General features: G+C 42.8%; 1 protein-coding gene across 1 annotated transcript in view; it reads left to right on the top strand.

Annotated features, from left to right (window-relative positions):
- LOC115129870 (potassium voltage-gated channel subfamily H member 7-like) overlaps positions 1-21,543 on the top strand; it is a 72,150-nt gene that overhangs the window by 10,039 nt on the left and 40,568 nt on the right. Inside the window, exon 3 of the mRNA XM_065018814.1 lies at positions 12,027-12,182. Coding sequence (XP_064874886.1) covers positions 12,027-12,182 — 156 coding nt within the window. The remainder of the gene's footprint in view (positions 1-12,026; positions 12,183-21,543) is intronic.

The following is a 21,543-nucleotide window of genomic DNA, read 5'->3' as shown; positions in this document are numbered from 1 at the left end:
TGGTTAGTGCCAGTTTGCGCTGTTCTGTGAAGGGAGTAGTACACAGTGTTGTACAGGATCTTCAGTTTCTTGGCAATTTCTCACATGGAATAGCCTTCATTTCTCAGAACAAGGATAGACTGATGAGTTTCAGAAGAAAGTCTTTGTTTCTGGCCATTTTGAGCCTGTAATCGAACCCACAAATGCTGATACTCTAGATACTCAACTAGTCTAATGGAGGACAGTGTTATTGCTTCTTTAATCAGAACAACAGTTTTCAACTGTGCTAACATAATTGCAAAAGTGTTTTCTAATGATCAATTAGCCATTTAAAATGATGAACTATACAAAAATATTTAGCTAACGCAATGTGCCATTGGAACACAGGAGTGATGGTTACTGATAATGGGCCTCTGTACGCCTATCTAGATATTCCATAAAATTCAGCCGTTTCCAGCTAAAATTGTCATTTACAACAACATTAACAATGTCTACACTGTATTTCTGATCAATTTGATGTTATTTGAATTGACAAAAAATGAGCTTTTCTTTCAGAAAACAAGGAAATGACTAAGTGACCCCAAACGTTTGAACGGTAGTGTATATATCTACGGTAGTGTATATATACAGGTGAAGTCGGAAGTTTACATATACCTTAGCCAACTACATTTAAACTCAGTTTTTCATAATTCCTGACATTTAATCCTAGTGTCACGCGGAACTAGGTGGGTGAGGAAGGAATCGGGCGCAGAGAGATCCACTGGGAAAAGGTGCTCTTTAATATGGCACAAAAAAAACAAGCCCAAAATACAGGGCGCGGACAGTAAATGTGACTACCCAAAACACAGGGTGCCAAGTCCAGAAATATAAACACCTCTACCTAACGCGCACATGTAACACAAATACAATCCCGCACAAAACAAGGGCGGGTACACATACTTTAAATAAGGAAGCTCATTAAGCACATACAACAGGACACAGGTGAAACTAATAAGACAAAACAAACAGACAACGAAAAAGGGATCGGTGGCGGCTAGTAGGCCGGTGACAACGACCGCCGAGCACCGCCCGAACAGGCAGGGGAGCCAAATTCGGCGGAAGTCGTGACACCTAGTAACACTTCCCTGTCTTAGGTCAGTTAGGATCACCACTTCATTTTAAGAATGTGAAATGTCAGAATAATAGTAGAGAGAATGATTAATTTCAGCTTTTATTTCTTTCATCACATTCCCAGTAGGTCAGAAGTTTACATACTTTGTTGTCCTTAAGCCATTTTGCCACAACTTTGGAAGTATGCTTAGGGTCATTGTCCATTTGGAAGACCAATTCGTGACCAAGCTTTAACTGATGTCTTGAGATGTTGCTTCAATATATCCACATCATTTTCCTCCCTCATGATGCAATCTATTTTGTGAAGTGCACCAGTCCCTCCTGCAGCAAAGCATCCTCACAACATGATGCTGCCACGACCGTGCTTCAAGGTTGGGATGGTGTTCTTCGGCTTGTAAGCCTCCCCCTTTTTCCTCCAAACATAACGATGGTCATTATGGCCAAACAGTTCTATTTTTGTTTCATCAGACCAGAGGACATTTCTCCAAAAAGTACAATCTTTGTCCCCACGTGCAGTTGCAAACCGGCTTTTTTATAGCGGTTTTGAGGCAGTGGCTTCTTCCTTGTTTCAGGTTATGTCGATATAGGACTCGTTTTACTGTGGATATAGACACTTTTGTATCTGTTTCCTCCAGCATCTCCACAAGGTCCTTTGCTGGTGTTCTGGGATTGATTTGCACTTTTCGCACCAACGTACGTTCATCTCTAGGAGGCAGAACATGTCTCCTTCCTGAGCGGTATGATGGCTGCGTAGTCCCATGGTGTTTATACTTGCGTACTATTGTTTGTACAGATGAACGTGGTACCTTCAGGCGTTTGGAAATTGCTCTCAAGAATGAATCAGACTTGTGGAGGTCTACAATTGTATTTCTGAGGTCTTGGCTGATTTCTTTTGATTTTCCCATAATTTCAAGCAAAGAGGCAATGAGTTTGAAGGTAGGCCTTGAAATACATCTACAGTTATACCTCCAATTCACTCAAATGATGTCAATTATCCTATCAGAAGCTTCTAAAGCCATGACAGCATTGACTGGAATTTTCCAAGCTGTTTAAAGGCACAGTCAACTTAGTGTATGTAAACTTCTGACCCACTGGAATTGTGATACAGTGAATTATAAGTTAAATAATCTGTCTGTAAACAATTGTTGGAAAAATGACTTGTGTCATGCACAAAGTAGATGTCCTAACCGACTTGCCAAAACTATAGTTTGTTAACAAGAAATTTGTGGAGTGGTTGAAAAAAATGAGTTTTAATGACTCCAACCTAACAAACACTGTATAGCCTCATAACATGGTTAAAACAATAATTGTGATATCATGGATGGTCAGTCCATCCATAGTCATTTCTATGTGAATTTGGTGGGGTCGCCCAAAAAGGTACGTAATGCAGCATTGATGGTTTGATGATTGAAAGGCATGGACTTTCAACGTGGTGTGTTTACCCATCCCTACTGTAGTTATATAATGACTTCATTGTTGTTAAACCCATCATGGTGGACATAAATATGTGGGTAAAAACACAAGTCAGCTATGATAAGTAAAAATAAAATAAAAATCAGACATACCTGACTAAACTAGAATGACGTGTACAGTAGGTGTTTGTTAGTGTGTGGGTATGTGTAGGTATATTTAGTAAGTGTATATTGGTTGTAAAGTGTTGTTGTATGTATGCAGAATAGGGTGAGATCAGATGTGATGTATACTAAAGAGTCTTAGAAAGAAAAGTCCCATTTTGTGTATATTAACCCTTTCCACTCACACCCCGTCATTCCGTGTACGGGTTGAAAATACAAGATTTTGTCATTGATAAGCGCCTAAATTGGAATGCAGTGGATGTACATCACTGTATGAGATTTGACTGACAGCCGTTATAAACTTGAGTACTGCGCAACAAGATGTCCCCATCCCACCTGTTAATTGGGTTACTTTAGCACATTTGTTGTTGTCTGAGTGAGGGGAATGCTGGAAATTGAGTCAATGCGTTCTGAAAGATGAGACGTTGAGGATTATAATAACTACCACTGATGTCATACAAGCAAACCACACACCTGTGAGTCCAAATGTGCACTTCACATTTCCATATTGGAAAACATGTCATTTAGAGTATCAACGTTTACCCATAGTTCTGTCTATTAACCTGAGAGTGGTTACATTTCTCCAGGCCCATCCCTCAGTTTTTTACCAAAACAGAGGTGGGGAGTCATTTGGTTATTGTTTCATCTGTGGATTTGCCCTTTAAACAGCTGCATGCTATCAAGATATCAAGGTGTCACCAAAAAAAAGTTCAACAACAGACCTAAAGCAAATGCAGCATATGGCATTCATTTTCACATGTAAATAGCACTCAGTAGTGCTCAAAGCATGCCACTCCATGTGCGCAGCATTTATTCTTCAACTCAAATCAATAAGCCCAGTCAGTCCTCCATGACAACAAAATACTAAACCGAGTAAGGCTTTGCTAATTAGTCCTTAGTTTTGGAGTTATGCTCAGGTAAAAAAAAAACATAATAATAATAATAATAATAATCTATACTGACATATTTCCAAATGTTAATCATATTATTATATGTAGTACAGTAGAAAGCGATGGGTTAGAAGAAGCCTTCATAACCAACCCATAAATTAAAATGTAACATCCATATATGGCCAGCTGTGTAAACAGTAACATTGATTTATCGCAATAGATGTGGCTCAATTGGTAACATACACTTGTGTCTTCTTCTGATGCCTCTTAAGGGGAAAGTAATCTAAAAGTAACTGAATGTAATCAGACTACGTTACTGAGTTTGGGTAATCCAAAAGTCACGTTGCTGATTACAATTTTGGACAGGTAACTATAACGGATTACATTTAGAAGGTAACTTACCCAACCCTGGGCTCGCCTCCCAGGAACTCACCAGCCCATTACTAATGCTAAATGCTAAGCTGGCATCCACATTTTAGCCCAGCCCAAGGACTGCCTTTGACGGAGATTGAATCAGCCAACCCTCCAATGCCATAAGAGAACGCCCCGGGCACCCCGACCTATTTCATTACTTGATCATTTCTGCCATTCTTCTCAATTAGAGTTGACGCCCAGATTATCAAAGCACATTTGCATTGGCAAAACGCAGACATTTACTGCTTGCTATTTCTTCTCACTTCTGTCCATTTGAATCTGCGTCAAGTGTTGCTCTCCGAAGGAAGGCTATGGGCTGTAGGATATCCGTGTTTCTGTGCTCGAGACTCAAAACATGGACTAAAGACATGGACAAGTGCGGGTGTTCGGACACGGCCATAGACTCTCCCTACTTGAAAGTTTGGACTTGGGCAAATGGTGAAGAAGTGACATTGAATGAAAAAGATGCTGTGTGTGTTAGGTACAAACAGCTAGCTGCCAACACATTTCAGCAGGTGTCCTCTACATTTCAACATCGGTAAAATACTGAAATGAGCATGTAGTATGTTGAAGCCTACTCAAGTGTAAATCAGCCTCTTTGGAAAGACGATGGTAGATTATGCAACGCCTATGTAGCGCCAGCATATGTCTAGTCTAATTTCGTCTGGAGTGTCATGATGTATACACTGAGCATACCCAGACATTGGGAACACCTTCCTAATATTGAGTTGCTGGCCCATGTTGACTCCAATGCTTCCCACAATTGTGTCAAGTTGGCTGGATGCCCTTTGGGTGGTTGACCATTCTTGATACACACAGGAAACTGTTGAGTGTGAAAAACACAGCAGCGTTGCAGTTCTTGACAAAAACCGGTGTGCCTGGCTACCTACTACCATTCACCATTCAAAGGAACTTCAATCTTTTGTCTTACCTATTCCCCTGCTGAATGGCACACACACACAATCCATGTCTTAATTGTCTCAAGGCTCAAAAGTCCTTCTTTAACCTGTCTCCTCCCCTTCATCTCCACTGGTTGAAGTGGATTTAACAAGTGACATGAATGAGGGATCATAGCTTTCGCCTGGATTCACCTGGTCAGTCTATGTCATGTTTTGTATACACTGTGTATTTCTAGCTCCACTCAGAGCTCGGCTCTTTCTAGAACCCACTGAGCCTTCAATCACTCTCCGTTGTTTTCTTGACGAGTCGGCCATTTGCGATCACTGTATGGTGTGGTGCTGAATGCATCCAACAGACGAACAACATCAAAAGTAGCACCACCTTATCAATCCATTCCGGACATGGACAGGGTCGTATTCACCAGGCACCAAATTAAAGCAAAATGGACTGAAACAGGGAGCAACTACTTGAACCGTTGTGCATTAACAAATACAAACCAGAGCAAGGACACAGAGCTGCATGGGAGGGGCCCGCCTAATGGAGTTAGAACGTGGGAAACCCTGGGTTAGAGTAGCGCTTTCCCTTCCCTCCAGGATCAGTTGCTCTCCGCTCTTTGTGTTTTTAAATGTCCCCTGGAGGGAGGATTACATTTCTGGAGCCTCCATGCTGCCTGTTAGAAAAAGACTGGGCTGCTTGAGTGTCTCTCTCTCTCTCTGAAGGTGGGCGGAAAGCGTCTAGTCGACCATAAAGGAAGCTTTGACAATTTGAAAGAGAGAAAGGGAGAACATGCAGATCCAGCACGCGGGTGCTGGAGGAGGAAATTATAACACAAATAAAAAAGGACCAAGAAGCATGTGGATTCTCTTCTCCTTCCTCCTTTCCTTGTCAATTGAATTAAAAACGCCTAAACCCGACGACCACTTGGAATTGAAGTGCGGTACTGTAACTAGAAATAGGACTGCAATTTTCACTCCGGAGGTGAAATAATCTCGTCCTGAGCAGCTCCTGAAACAGCTCTCTCCTTCTCCCCTGCACTGACAGCTGTCAGGAATTAGCTTCTACTGTGGTTTCTGCCCTCAGGCCAATACGGTAACAACCATCAGCTAGCTCCCTCATTGCTGCACGCCTCGGCTCTCATCAGTGTCACTTCCCTACTGTCCCTCTACTCTAACTTCCCACCACGGTCCACTGTCCTCTGAGAGCGCAATCTAAAATGACTCCCACTGCAGAGACGTTCACAGTATATACCTATCTATGGAACCATCTGTCAAGAACTATCCGTACGCAATTGTCTCCTAGGTGGGTTGTTGTACTGTAGTGTAGATGGTAGAAGCTGTGGAACTGGCAGAGATGGAGGGGGAGAGGGAGCGAGGGAGGGAGGGGGGCAGAGAAACAGTGGCCTGTTTGCGTTCTGCTCTGAGTGTGAGAAGGTATTTGCTTTTTATACAGTATGATTTGTGTGTGTGTGTGTATGGTTGGATGAGCCTGTATTGACCCACAAATGAATAGTTTCTCTTTTTGTTTCTTATGAACTTGGATATTCTAATGCATTTTTCTTTAAACCGACTTAGTTGTTTCCAACATAGAGAGTTGTTGGCATGTGGCAACACATAAACAGTTCAGCTTAATGGGAATTCCCTCTCTAAATAAGCTATGGCTAGTCCTAATAAGCTATGGCTAGTCCTAATAAGCTATGGCTAGTCCAAATAAGCTATGGCTAGTCCAAATAAGCTATGGCTAGTCCTAATAAGCTATGGCTAGTCCTAATAAGCTATGGCTAATAAGCTATGGCTAGTCCTAATAAGCTATGGCTAGTCCTAATAAGCTATGGCTAGTCCAAATAAGCTATGGCTAGTCCTAATAAGCTATGGCTAGTCCAAATAAGCTATGGCCAGTAATAAGTCATATGGAACCATTCACAGGTCAAATTGAATAATGCAGTAGTAATTCGAGATGGTACTCTACATTTGATTAGATCAGTTATGCTCATTTGTTAGTATGCCAGAGTGCTATGCTTTTATCACCAGTATCAGGTAGCCAATGTGGGTCTCGAATGTGCATCACTACCTGTAAGTCAGTGTGTTCCGGTGCGTTTGGTCATCACTAACTGTAAGTCAGCGTGTTCCGGTGCGTTTGGCCATCACTAACTGTAAGTCAGCGTGTTCCGGTGCGTTTGGTCATCACTCACTGTAAGTCAGCGTGTTCCGGTGCGTTTGGCCATCACTATCTGTAAGTCAGCATGTTCTGGTGCGTTTGGCCATCACTCACTGTAAGTCAGTGTGTTCTGGTGCGTTTGGCCATCACTAACTGTAAGTCAGCGTGTTCCGGTGCGTTTGGCCATCACTAACTGTAAGTCAGCGTTCTCCGGTGCGTTTGGCCATCACTATCTGTAAGTCAGCGTGTTCCGGTGCGTTTGGCCATCACTCACTGTAAGTCAGCATTCTCCGGTGCGTTTGGCCATCACTAACTGTAAGTCAGCATTCTCCGGTGCGTTTGGCCATCACTCACTGTAAGTCAGCATTCTCCGGTGCGTTTGGCCATCACTAACTGTAAGTCAGCATTCTCCGGTGCGTTTGGCCATCACTAACTGTAAGTCAGCGTTCTCCGGTGCGTTTGGTCATCACTCACTGTAAGTCAGCATTCTCCGGTGCGTTTGGCCATCACTATCTGTAAGTCAGCGTGTTCCGGTGCGTTTGGCCATCACTAACTGTAAGTCAGCGTGTTCCGGTGCGTTTGGCCATCACTAACTGTAAGTCAGCGTGTTCCGGTGCGTTTGGCCATCACTATCTGTAAGTCTGTGTGTTCTGGTGCGTTTGGCCATCACTATCTGTAAGTCAGTGTGTTCTGGTGCGTTTGGCCATCACTAACTGTAAGTCAGTGTGTTCCGGTGAGTTTGGCCATCACTATCTGTAAGTCAGCGTGTTCTGGTGCGTTTGGCCATCACTAACTGTAAGTCAGTGTGTTCCGGTGAGTTTGGCCATCACTAACTGTAAGTCAGCGTGTTCCGGTGCGTTTGGCCATCACTAACCTTGGAGAGGAAATAACGAAGGACGTCTATTAGGCTTTCAGCCCCCTTCTCTGACTCAGTAGAGGAGAGAGATTATAGGGGGAGGAAGAACGTGAAGTCATTCAAATGCTAAATCATTACTTGAATCCCCAAAAATATGTTGATGTTCTTTTTTAAGTAAACAAGATCTATTGAATTCTACTATAGTAAGTTTCCAATACCGCGGTTGTGTGCTGCTGTATAGTGAAATACCCACTAGGTACAACACTGTAAAGACCAGCGCCCATTTTCACAACACGATTAGACAGACAGACAGGACCTGATCGTAGATCAGTGCTCCTACTCTGAGACTCTTCATGAATACAGGCCCATGTCTTCCTCAGTGATGTATTGTGTTTACAGACAGACAGGACCTGATCGTAGATCAGTGCTCCTACTCTGAGACTCTTCATGAATACAGGCCCATGTCTTCCTCAGTGATGTATTGTGTTTACAGACAGACAGGACCTGATCGTAGATCAGTGCTCCTACTCTGAGACTCTTCATGAATACAGGCCCATGTCTTCCTCAGTGATGTATTGTGTTTGCAGGTGTGTTCTCCCATTACATAGCACCATGTAAATCAGCTTCATCATGGCCTATTACATTTAGCTGGACAGGGAACATCTACCTAATTAATGCCACTGGTAGGCTGTGTGTGTGTGTGTGTGTGTGTGTGTGTGTGTGTGTGTGTGTGTGTGTGTGTGTGTGTGTGTGTGTGTGTGTGTGTGTGTGTGTGTGTGTGTGTGTGTGTGTGTGTGTGTCAGATCTGCTGTTGAGACTGAATTATGCAGGCGGACAGGCAGAAATTAGCATCAGCACCTGCAGGGATCGTTTGATCAGTCTGTTTATAATACATCAGGTGTCCTGCTGAAGAGATGCTGGGTAGGTAGTCATCTCATTTCTCACATCACAGAGAGGGAGGTAGATAGGGCTGGGAAAGGAAGAGGGACAGAGCGAGACAGACAGACGGACGGACAGACAGATATATTTGTACCCCGTGATTGATATGGGATTTCTGCAGTGCTACATATGGGATTGCTCCATTCATGACTCCTTCGTGATAATAACTCTCATTTGAATAATTTGAATTTGAGAGAGATTGATTCAACCCACACACGCCGCAACACAGAATCACACTCAGACACACACAGAAGCACTCCCACATGCAAAGGCAGACATGCAAATCTAGTGTCACCAAGGTCAGTCCAGATTACACGATGTAATGTTTATAAAGCACCATCATTGTCATCACACACAACTCCACCATCCCTGCACCTTCATAACACACACACCCCAGCCTCCATAACATCCCAGCCTCCACATACATCCCAGCATCCACACACACCCCAGCTTCCATACACACCCCAGCCTCCACACACACCCCAGATTCCACATACACCCCAGCCTCCACACACACACCCATGCCTCTACACACACCCATGCCTCTACACACACCCATGCCTCTACACACACCCCAGCCTCTATACACACCCCAGCCTCCATACACACCCCAGCCTCCATACACACCCCAACATCCATACACACCCCAGCCTCTATACACACCACAGCCTCCACACACACCCCAGCCTCCATACACACCCAGCCTAAATACACACCCCAGGCTCCATAAACGGCGGCAGGGTAGCCTAGTGGTTAGAGCCTTGGACTAGTAACCGAAATGTTGCAAGTTCGAATCCCCGAGCTGACAAGGTACAAATCTGTCGTTCTGCCCTTGAACAGGCAGTTAACCCACTGTTCCTAGGCCGTCATTGAAAATAAGAATTTGTTCTTAACTGACTTGCCTAGTAAAATAAATTTTAAATTTAAAAAATAAACACCACAGCCTCCATACACACCCCAGCTTCCATACACACCCCAGCCTCCATACACACCCCAGCCTCCATACACACCCCAGCTTCCATACACACCCCAGCCTCCATACACACCCCAGCCTCCATACACACCCCAGCTTCCATACACACCCCAGCCTCCATACACACCCAGCTTCCATACACACCACAGTCTCCATAAACACCACAGCCTCCATACACAGCCCTGCACACCCATAACAAGTCATTCTACTTCCTACAGCATAGTAATTGCTGAATAATTGATGTTGATAGATTCAGACAGATACATTTTGTCGCGCGCACACACACACACACACACACACACACACACACACACACACACACACACACACACACACACACACACACACACACACACACACACACACACACACACACACACACACACACACACACACACACACACACACACACACACACACACACACACACAGGTTTACATTGACAGAGCTGAAGAGCGCTGTGGAGGTGTAGGGCTAGAAGGATAGGGTAAAGGGTTGTAGGGTATAGTAGTAGTAGGGGGGTTGCTGTTGTGGTGGTGGATTAGCAATTTATTTAACTGGTTTGTGGCAGAGCGTCAGAGCACTGTGAAATTCAACTGTTTGGCGAAGAATTCAGTCGCTAAGAACCCAACTATTAAGTCTTGGATTTTGCTCTGTATATTTCTAATATTGTAGGGGTTTACTGGACTGGTTTTGGCCCTCTGGATTCATTTATACTGTACAAACGCTACCTGCCGATATAACACAAAGGTTGTGTAGTAAATCCTTCCCTTAAGCTTAAATTGCTAAATGCTTCTCTTGATCTCTGTCCCCCTGCTCCAGTGGGTTATTCTAATGTGGATATAGTGCAGCCCTGCATGTGTTTCCCCTTTCATTTATGGCTCTGTCCAATATTGCTGGCACTGATATATTATTAGGGCCTAGAGAATTCTGGGGCCCCAAATAGAATCATGAAGCCCCAGTGAGGGGAGAACAATTGGATGGTTGGTTGGTCGCTGGTGTTGTTGTTCGGTGATACAGACAGGAGAGCACAGGGACTGGTGGCGATGTGTGCTTGCTTGCATTTGTGTGTGTGTGTGTGTGTGTGCGTGCGTGCGTGTGCGCGTGTGTGTGCGTGCGTGCGTTGGTAGAGCATGTTGCTTGCAGCACCAGGTTTGTGGGTTCGATTCCCATGGGGGACCAGTACGTAAAAAGTATTAAAGCGTATGCACTCACGACTGTAAGTCGCTCAGAGTGTCTGCTGCAATGTAAATGTGTGTGTTTCCTGGTGGTAATGTGTGTTTTTCATGGTGTAAAACTGGCAGGGCTGGTTGTCCCGTGGGACCATGCCGTGCTATTAATAGGCTGGCGGTGACAGCAGGACTTTGATCTGCATGAGAGAGAAGCACTTTAAGAGAAGAGATGCCATGTGATCTATATATAAAACATGTGACAGAGGCCATCACAGTAATGACAGAGATTCCATTGTAGGCAGAGGATCCGTTGAACATCATCTATTTGTCTTCACTCTCATCTCGCAGTGTCCCTCATTCATTTTGACACAGTGACCAATGCAAGCGTACAAGTCCTGCATGGCTTATCATTTGCAATGCACATTCAGGGTTTACAGTGTGCTTGAAATACACCTGTGGGACTATTTTAGTGTTGTTGTCTGCTATTTCAATCTCAATATAACCCAGAAAGTGTATGAAGTGCATCGTTTTCCTTTTTCATACGGGATGCGCCGGCCATATCCTGCCCACTGGGCTTCGATCACAAACCATCGCTAACTCTGGGGGCGATGCTGCCTTGTGATGAATGTGGAACATTAACACATGTTAATTACACTTTAAAGGGTGACGTGGTCTCATTTATTTGAGTCCCGTCGATGACTTGAATGTCATTAATGAGACAGGGATTAGGCTGATTGCAGTGAACCATAATTGGTACTAACGCAATCCATTTTGAGGGGTTTTAGTTATCGCTTATCCACAGGAAGGGACTAAGAATTAGCGCGGAAGACTGAACGCATTTGACAATGAGAATCTCTTAGGATAGTACAATGTTAACAATAAGAATGTTTTGTTCAGCCTCAGCACACTGCTGATAATAAAGGGTTGAATTCATATAGGGCTTCTTACTAAATACCTTTAGGTTGGAAAAACACAATGTTTCCCAAATGAGGACATTTTTATAAAGATGTATAGAAATATTGACCTTTCCCTTCTGTTCTATTTTTCCTGTTTCCTGTCCCGTAGGCTCTGACTTCCTATGTAACACCCACATCATCCCAGTGAAGAACGAGGAGGGCATGGTCATGATGTTCATCCTCAACTTTGATTACATCCTAGAGGAGGACAGCAGTGACTCTCTGGAGGGACTCAACCACACGTCTCCTGCCAAAGCTGAGCCAAGTGAGTAACCCGTCAACGCCTGGGCTTTAGCTCAGTCGGCCAAAACCCTACATTCAAATGAAACCTTACCAGAAAAGGGACTGAATGTCTCTGTTTTCTACACAGAGTGTAGTGGCTGTACAGTAGTAACACAATATTATATCGTGAGGAAAAGTGAACAATGGAATGGAGCTTTAGTCTTTCAAGTCTTTCAAGTTCCCTTAATGAGTACAGTTTCATACCGTTTCCCCTTGGCCATTTTAAAGCCAGGTGCTGAAGCCGGTACGCGAGTATGCAAAATAAATGTTTTATAATAAAACAGAACAAATTAGCCTTCTTCTGTATGCCTATATCTGTATAGCAGATGCAGTAGCCTATCTGACAAGTATAAAGAATTGCATCTCTCTCGCTCTCACTCTTATATTTATTTGTGTAATATTAATAGCAAACAGTGGACACCTATTCAATGCCCTGATGCATTAATGCTCAAATCTCTAACAGCTGAACCGTGTGGTGGACAATTGTTGTGTTTAGGAAAGTAAAAACCAATAAAACAATAGGCCATAATGTTTTTCATATGCTACACATCGAAACACAAGGAATAGTGTTTTTGTAATATGTTATAGGCTGTTTTTAGGGACATCATTTGACCAATATCCCTTGTTTATTGATGGTGCTGACTGAGTGGGTGGATGCCCTAATCGGTCACGCACCCAATGCAAATGATTGACTAGTGAATATATCAAACGTCCAATAAGTTAAAATCTTCCCAGTCACTTGTCCGGCGCCAGAGTTTCCTAACGGAAACCCTGATATACAGTGCCTTCGGAAAGTATTCAGACACCTTGACTTTTTCCACATTTTGTTAGGTTACAGCCTTATTCTAAAAACAAATGAATGCTAATTTATTCAAAATAAAAAACAGAAATATCACATTTACATAAGTATTCAGACCCTTTACTAAGTACTTTGTTGAAGCACCTTTGGCTGTGGTAACAGCCTCAAGTCTTCTTAAGTATGATGCTACAAGCTTGGCACACCAGTATTTGGGGAGTTTCGCCCATTCTTCTCTGCAGATCCTCTCAAGCTCTGTCAGGTTGGATGGGGAGCTTTGCTGCCCAGCTATTTCCAGGTCTCTCCAGAGATGTTAGATTGGGTTCAATTCCGGGCTCTGGCTGGGCCACTCAAGGAGATTCAGAGACTTGTCCCGAAGCCCCTCCTGTGTTGTCTTGGTTGTGTGCTTAGGGTCATTGTCCTGTTGGAAGGTGAAACTTCGTCCCAGTCTGAGGTTCTGAGCACTCTGGAGCATTAAGGCTCTATCTGTACTTTGCTCTGTTCATCTTTGCCTCGATCCTGACTAGTCTCCCAGTCCCTGCTGCTGAAAAACATCAACCCAGCATGATGCTGCCACCACCACCATGCTTCACCGTAGGGATGGTGACAGGTTTCCTCCATGTGTGAAGCTTGTCATTCAGGCCAAAGAGTTCAATCTTGGTTTCATCAGACCAGAGAATTGTGTTTCTCATGGTATGAGAGTCTTTAGGTGCCTTTTGGCAAACTCCAAGTGAGCTGTCATGAGCCTTTTACTGAGGAGTGGCTACCACCTGGCCACTCTACCATAAAGGCCTAATTAGTGGAGTGCTGCAGAGATGTTTGTCCTTCTGGAAGGTTATATTATCTCCACAGAGGAATTCTAAAGCTCTGTCAGAGTGACCATCGGGTTCTTCGTCACTACCCTGACCAAGAACCTTCTCCCCGAGATTGCTCAGTTTGGCGGCCAGCTCTAGGAAGAGTCTTGGTGGTTCCTAACCTCTTCCACTTATGAATGATGGAGGCCGCTGTGTTCTTGGGGACCTTCAATGCTGCAGAAATTTTTTGGTACCCTTCCCCCGATCTTTGCCTAGACAAAATTCTGTCTTAGAGCTCTACGGGCAATTCCTTCGACCTCATGGCTTGGTTTTTGCTCTGACATGCACTGTCAACTGAGGGACCTTATATAGACAGGTGTGTGCCTTTTCAAATAATGTCCAATCCATTGAATTTACCACAGGTGCACTCTAATCAAGTTGTAGCAACATCTCAAGGAGAATCAATGGAAAGAGGATTCACCTGAGCTCAATTTCGAGTCTCATAGAAAAGGGTTTGAATACTTATGTAAAGGTATCTGTTGTTTATTTTTAATACATTTGCTAAAATTTCTAATAACCTGCTTTTGCTTTGTCATTATGGGGTATTGTGTGTAGATTTTGTTTAATCCATTTTAGAAAAAGGCTGTAATGTAACATTTGGAAAAAGTCAAGGAGTCTGAATACTTTCCAAAGGTACTGTATAGTGTATATATATAGTATAGGCTACAATAGAATCCTACATAAACTTTCCAGTGACACTGACTCGTCCAATGATGAAGATTAAGCATTGGCTACTCATCTGTGATGGCCCATGTGCTCTTACCAATATCTCAGTTAAGCTACTTACAGGGCTGTTTGCTCAGAATTGCTTAAAAGCTGCTCAAAATGTTTTTTTGTTAGCTTCTGATTAGTCTTCTCTTTTCAGCAGTAGGCATTTGATTTGGAAATGGTTGGCTTGCGTTTTTCTCGTGTTTGTATTTTGAAGTTTGCAAAAGGCAAACTGACAGCTGCAACCAATCATAAAAATATCATCCATAGATAGCAGTTCCCATTCAAGTCAGGTCTGGCAGCCATTGCTTGTGTACTCATGAGTTTAACAGTCAAGTGCCAGGATTAGAGGTTCCAAAATCCTTCAAAGGACTATTATCTATGGCCACAACGCAACAAGCTGTTCTTTATTTGGTGTGCTTGCAGCCCAAATTTCCGCCTTCCCAGCTGTAAGTGCTTGTAATAAAATGTAAATCCCCAGCTATTTTTTAGATGCTGTTGATCCTCAACAGCTATGTTATGCTCTCTAGTATTTTGATTTATTTTATGTACAGTTGAAGTCGGAAGTTTACATACATATTTAGGTTGCAGTCATTAAAACTTGTTTTTCAACCACTCCACAAATGTCTTGTTAACAATCTGTAGTTTTGGCAAGTCGGTTAGGACATCTACTTTGTGCATGACACAAGTAAATATTCCAACCAATTGTTTACAGACAGATTATTTCACTTATAATTCACTGTATCATAATTCTAGTGGGTCAGAAGTTTACATACACTAAGTTGACTGTGCCTTTAAACAGCTTGGACTGATAGGCTAATTGACATCATTTGAGTCAATTGGAGGTCTACCTGTGGATATATTTCAAGGCCTACCTTCAAACTCAGTGCCTCTTTGCTTGACATCATGAGAAAATCAAAATAAATCAGCAAAGACCTCAGAAAAATAAATGTTGACCTCCACAAGTCTGATTCATCCTTGGGAGCAATTTCCAAATGCCTGAAGGTACCACGTTCATCTGTACCAACAATAGTACGCAAGTACAAACACCATGGGACCACGCAGCCGTCATACCGCTCAGGAACGAGACACGTTCTGTCTCCTAGAGATGAACGTACTTTGGTGCGAAATATGCAAATCAGTTCCAGAACAACAGCAAAGGGCCTTGTGAAGATGCTGGAGGAAACAGGTACAAAAGTCCTATATTGACGTAACCTGAAAGGCTGCTCAGCAAGGAAGAAGCCACTGCTCCAAAACCACCATAAAAACGCAAGACTACAGTTTGCAACTGCACATGGGGACAAAGATCATACTTTTTGGAGAAATGTCCTCTTGTCTGATGAAACAAAAATTGAACTGTTTGGCCATAATGACCATCATTATGTTTGGAGGAAACAGGGGATGCTTACAAGCCGAAGAACACCATCCCAACCGTGAAGCATGGGGGTGGCAGCATCATGTTGTGTGGGTGCTTGGCTGCAGGAGGGACTGGTGCACATTACAGAATAGATGGCATCATGAGGCAAGAAATGATGTGGATATATTGAAGCAACATCTCAAGACATCAGTCAGGAAGTTAAAGCTTGGTCACAAATGGGTTTCTAAATGGACAATGACCCCAAACATACTTCCAAAATTGTGGCAAAATGGCTTGAGGACAACAAAGTCAAGGTATTGGAGTGGCCATCACAAATCCCTGACCTCAATCCTATAGATAATTTGTGGGCAGAACTGAAAAGGTGTGTGCGAGCAAGGAGGCCTACAAACCTGACTCAGTTACACCAGCTCTGTCAGGAGGAATGGGCCAAAATTCACCCAACTTATTGTGGGAAGCTTGTGGAAGGCTACCCGAAACGTTTGACCCAAGTTAAACATTTTAAAGGCAATTCCACCGAATACTAATTGAGTGTATGTAAACTTCTGACCCACTGAGAATGTGATGAAAGAAATAACAGCTCAAATAAATAATTCTCTCTTTTATTATTCTGACATTTCACATTCTAAAATAAAGTGGTGATCCTATCTGACCTAAAACAGGGAAGTTTTACTTGGATTAAAAGTCAGGAATTGTGAAAAACTGAGTTTAAATATATTTTGCTAAGGTGTATGTAAACTTCCCACTTCAACTGTATGTCAGTTCAGGCAGGATAAATATAATTTTGTCTAAAAAGTATTTTTTATAGCGGCTATGCTTATAAGGGTCAGACTCCCAGTTCCTCAAAAGCACCTCTGCCGAAAATGCGGAATGGGCAATCCCATGATTGAATGGGGTATGAATAAAATACAATTCAGGCCTATCTGAATTTCTAAACAGCCTGGCAGTGTGAATTCGGCTGTCAGACTGATTAATTTACAAGGTGAATCCTGCTCTGCTCACCTGCCTTGGCTCTCTCCTTCTCTCAAAGCCTCTTTTAAACTGGTACAGGGAAAGGATCGTTTCGCATTTTGGCGATTTTAGGTTGGAACTTTTACCCCTTGTACATTTCAGGACATCATTTGTACCTCATTCTTTCAGAGGAATTGTTCCTGTTCCTCTGTTAGCAGATAGATGATGGCCATCTATGACTCATAGCAGTCCTTGCATAATTAAAGACCACAATTAGACCTGGTCCAATACAGAACTCTGCATTGCATCAGAGAACATTCAGATGATGAAAGTGTTCTTGGTAGAGCAATTCATTGAGGGTTCTGGGTAGAACCATATACAGAGGGTTCTATGAATACACCACACCAAAAGGGGTTCCCCAGTGGAAGCAAGCTGAAAAACAATATACAGTTCTACGTACAACCTTTTTTCTAGGAGTCAGCCATAAATGATAAATAACAGTAGACTGGTGTTGATAGTAACAAGGTTATCATTGCACTGTGAACCTGCTGAACAGGTGTGATTGGTGATTAGTGGGAGAAAAGGGACCTGGCTATTAGCAAAAGTATTCAGACACCTTGGATTTCTTCAAATTGTATTGTGTTACAAAGTGGGATTAAAATTGATTTCATTTTCATTTTTCTTCAACAATACACACAAAATACTCTGTAATGTCAAAGCGTAAGAAATTTTATATATATATATATATATATATATATTTTTTTAGATGAACAAAAAATCGAATAAAACGTTTACAGTGAAATTTTTACTTACAAGCCCTTAACCAACAATGCAGTTTTAAGAAAAATAAGTATTAAGAAATTATTTACTAAATAAATGGAAGAAAAAAGACAAAAACAAATTATTAAAAAATATATATAAAAGAGCAACAATAAAATATCAGTAACGAGGCTATATACAGAGGCAATTGAGGTAATATGTACATGTAGGTAGAGGTAAAGTGACTATACATAGAAAATAAACAGAGTAGCAGCAGCGTGAAAAAAGGGGGTGTCAATGCAAATAGTCTGTGTAGCCATTTGATTAGCTGTTCAGGAGTCTTATGGCTTGGGGGTAGAAGCTGTTAAGAAGCTTTTTTGACCTAGACTTGACGCTCTGCTACCGCTTGCTGTACGGCCGCAGAGAGAACAGTCTATGACTAGGAAGGCCGGAGCCCTTGGCAATTCTTAGTGCCTTTCTCTGACACCGCCTGTTATGGAGGTCCTGGATGGCAGGAAGCTTGGCCCCAGTGATGTACTGGGTCGTACGCATTACCTTCTGTAGCAACTTGTGGTCGGATGCTGAGCAGTTGCCATACCAGGCAGTGATGCAACCAATGCTCTCGATGGTGAATCTGAGGACCCATGCCAAATCTTTTCAGTCTCCTGAGGGGGAATAGGCATTGTCTTGCCCTCTACACAACTGTCTTGGTGTGTTTGGACCATGATAGTTTGTTGGTGATGTGGACACCAAGGAACTTGTAGCTCTCAACCTGCTCCACTACAGCCCCTTCGATGAGAATAGGAATGGGGGTGTGCTCGGCCCTCTTTTTCTTGTAGTCCATGATCATCTCCTTTGTTTTGGTCACGTTGAGGGAGGGGTTGTTGTCCTGGCACCACACTGCCAGTCTCTCACCACCTCTCTATAGGCTGTCTCATCGTTGTCAGTGATCAGGCCTACCACTTTTATGTCGTCGGCAAACTTAATGATGGTGTTCAAATGTATTTATAAAGCCCTTTTTACATCAGCAGATGTCACAAAGGGCTATACAGAAACCCAGCCTGTTGGAATCGTGCTTGGCCATGCAGTCATGAGTGAACAGGGAGTATAGAAGGGGACTGAGAAGCACCTGTGTTGAAGATCAGCGTGGCAGATGTGTTGTTACCTACCCTTGCCACCTGGGGGCGGCCCCGCCAGGAAGTCCAGGATCCAGTTGCAGAGGGAGGTATTCCGTCCCAGGGTCCTTAGAGCCCTATAAGCTCATAACTAAGCTATGATGTTAAACACTGAGCTGTAGTCAAATAATAGCATTCTCACATAGGTGTTCCTTTTTCCAGGTGGGAAAGGGCAGTGTGGAGTGCAATAGCGATTGCATCATCCAATTATCTGTTGCGGCGGTTTCCAATTTGGAATGTGTGTAAGATTTCTGGGATAATGGTGTTGATGTGAGCCATGACCAGCCTTTCAAAAAACATCATGGCTACAGACGTGAGTGCTACTGGTCGGTAGTCATTTAAGCAGGTTACCTTGGTGTTCTTGGGCACAGGGACTATGGTGGTCTGCTTGAAACAAACTCGGTCAGGGACAGGTTGAAAATGTCAGTGAAGACACTGGCCAGTTGGTCAGCGCATGCTCAGAGTACACATCCTGGTAATCCACCTGGCCCCGCGGCCTTGTGAATGTTGACCTGTTTAATTAAAGGTTTTACTCACATCGGCTACGGAGAGTGTGATCACACAGTCGCCGGGAACAGCTGGTGCTCTCATGCATGCTTCTGTGTTTCTTGCATCGAAGCGCACATAGAAGTAATTTAGCTCGTCTAGTAGGCTTGTGTAACTGGGCAGCTCGCGGCTGTGCTTCCCTTTGTAGTCTGACAAGCGTCAGAGCCGGTGTAGTAGGATTCAATCTTAGTCTTGCATGGACGCTTTACCTGTTTGATGGTTTGTCGGGGGGCTTAGCAGGATTTCTTATAAGCGTCCGGGTTAGAGTCCCGCTCCTTGAAAGCAGCAGCTCTACCCTTCCGCTCAGTGGAAACAAAATATTAAATATTATCGACGCATAAGTATTCAGCCCCTTTGTTTAGGCAAGCCTAAATTAGTTCAGGAGTCAAATTTGGCTTAATAAATCACATAATAAGTTACATGGACTCACTCTGTGTGAAATAATAAGGGTTGACATGATTTTGAAATGACGAACCCTTCCTCTGTCCCACATACTGTACATACATAATCTGTAAGATCCCTCAGTCAAGTATTGCATTTCAATCACAGATTCAACTACAAAGACCGAGCTGCAAGACAGGAATGAAACTGCTCAGGGATGTTACCATGAGGACATTGGTGATTTTAAAACCGATACAGAGTTCAATGGCTGTGATGGGAGAAAACTGAGGATGGATCAACATTGCAGTATCTCCACAATAATGACTTAAATGACAGCGTTAAAAGAAGAACACAAATATACGAAGTTAAAATATATTCCAAAACATGCATCTTGTATGCAACAAGCCACTGCAGTAATTGTCACGCCCTGACCTTAGTTATCTTTTGTTTTCTTTATTATTTTGGTCAGGTCAGGGTGTGATGAGGGTGATATATGTTTTTTTGTCCTGTCTAGGGGTTTGGTATGTTTATGGGGTTTTCCAGTCTAGGTGTTTTTATGTATAAGGTTGCCTAGATTGGTTCTCAATCAGAGGCAACTGTTTATCGTAGTCTCTGAATGGGGACCATATTTAGGTAGCCATATGCCTTGGATAGTTTGTGGGTTATTGTCTATGTGTAGTTGCCTGTGTCTGCACTCGTTGTGCATAGCTTCACGTTCGTTTTGGTTAGTTTGTTTAAGTGTTCTTCGTGTTCCTTCATTAAAATCATTTATTCTAATCAGGCTGCGTTTTGATCTCCTCTTTACGATGAACGTGACAGTAATAAAACGTGGCAAATGAATACACTTTTAGGCCTAAATACAAAGCCTTAAGTTTGTGGCAAACACAACACATCACAGAGTAACTCCATCCTAATTTTCAAGCATGGTGGTGGAAGCATCATGGTATGGGTATGCTTGACATCAGCAAATACTGTGGAGTTTTTCAGGATAAAAAGAAATGGATAGGGCTAAGCATCTTTCAGCAGGATAATAACCTACAACACAAGGCCAAATCAACACTGGAGTTGCTTACCAAGAAGACAATGAATGTTCCCAAGTTGCCAAGTTACAGTTTTGACTTAAATCTGCTTGAAATAGCATGGCAAGACTTATAAGAATAGCTGTCTAGCCATGATCCTCAACATCTTGACAGAGCTTGAAGAATTTTGAAAAGAATAATAGGCAAGTATTGCAAAATCCAGGTGTGTAAAGCTCGTAGAGACTTACCAAGTAAGACTCACAGCTGTAATCGCTGCCAAAGGTGTTTCTAACGTGTATGGACTCAGGGAGCTGAGTACTTATGCAATGACTATATTTTATTTTTATTACTCTATAAAAAAAAAATCGAATTTAGATTCCACTTTGACATTACAGAGTATTGTGTGTAGATTGTTGACCAAAAATAAAATCCATTTGATCCCACTTTTGTAACACAAAATGTGAAGAAATCTAGGGGTCTGAAATCCAAGGGGCAGTGTACATCCTCCAAAAGGAGAGACTGTATGGAAATCAGAATGAGTGCACTAAGCACCTAAACTGCATGGCTGCATATCCCCTTTAAACCATCCATCTTCAGCAGAATCACAGCTTGAGGGAGATTATAAAAATTAAAAATGTAATGCTTTCTATTCTGCCTTAGTGACGATTGGAACCATATCTCTAGAATTCCATCTCTCTTACTTCATCCAAATTATTATTTCATTATAAAGTCACCATTTCACTTCAGGACTGGGGGATCTGAGTTCCATTTAATATGCAA

This window comes from Oncorhynchus nerka, linkage group LG5, assembly GCF_034236695.1.
Source record: "Oncorhynchus nerka isolate Pitt River linkage group LG5, Oner_Uvic_2.0, whole genome shotgun sequence".
NCBI lineage: Eukaryota > Metazoa > Chordata > Actinopteri > Salmoniformes > Salmonidae > Oncorhynchus > Oncorhynchus nerka.
The sequence above is the reverse complement of the archived record's forward strand: the minus strand, read 5'-3'. Positions and strand labels throughout refer to the sequence as shown.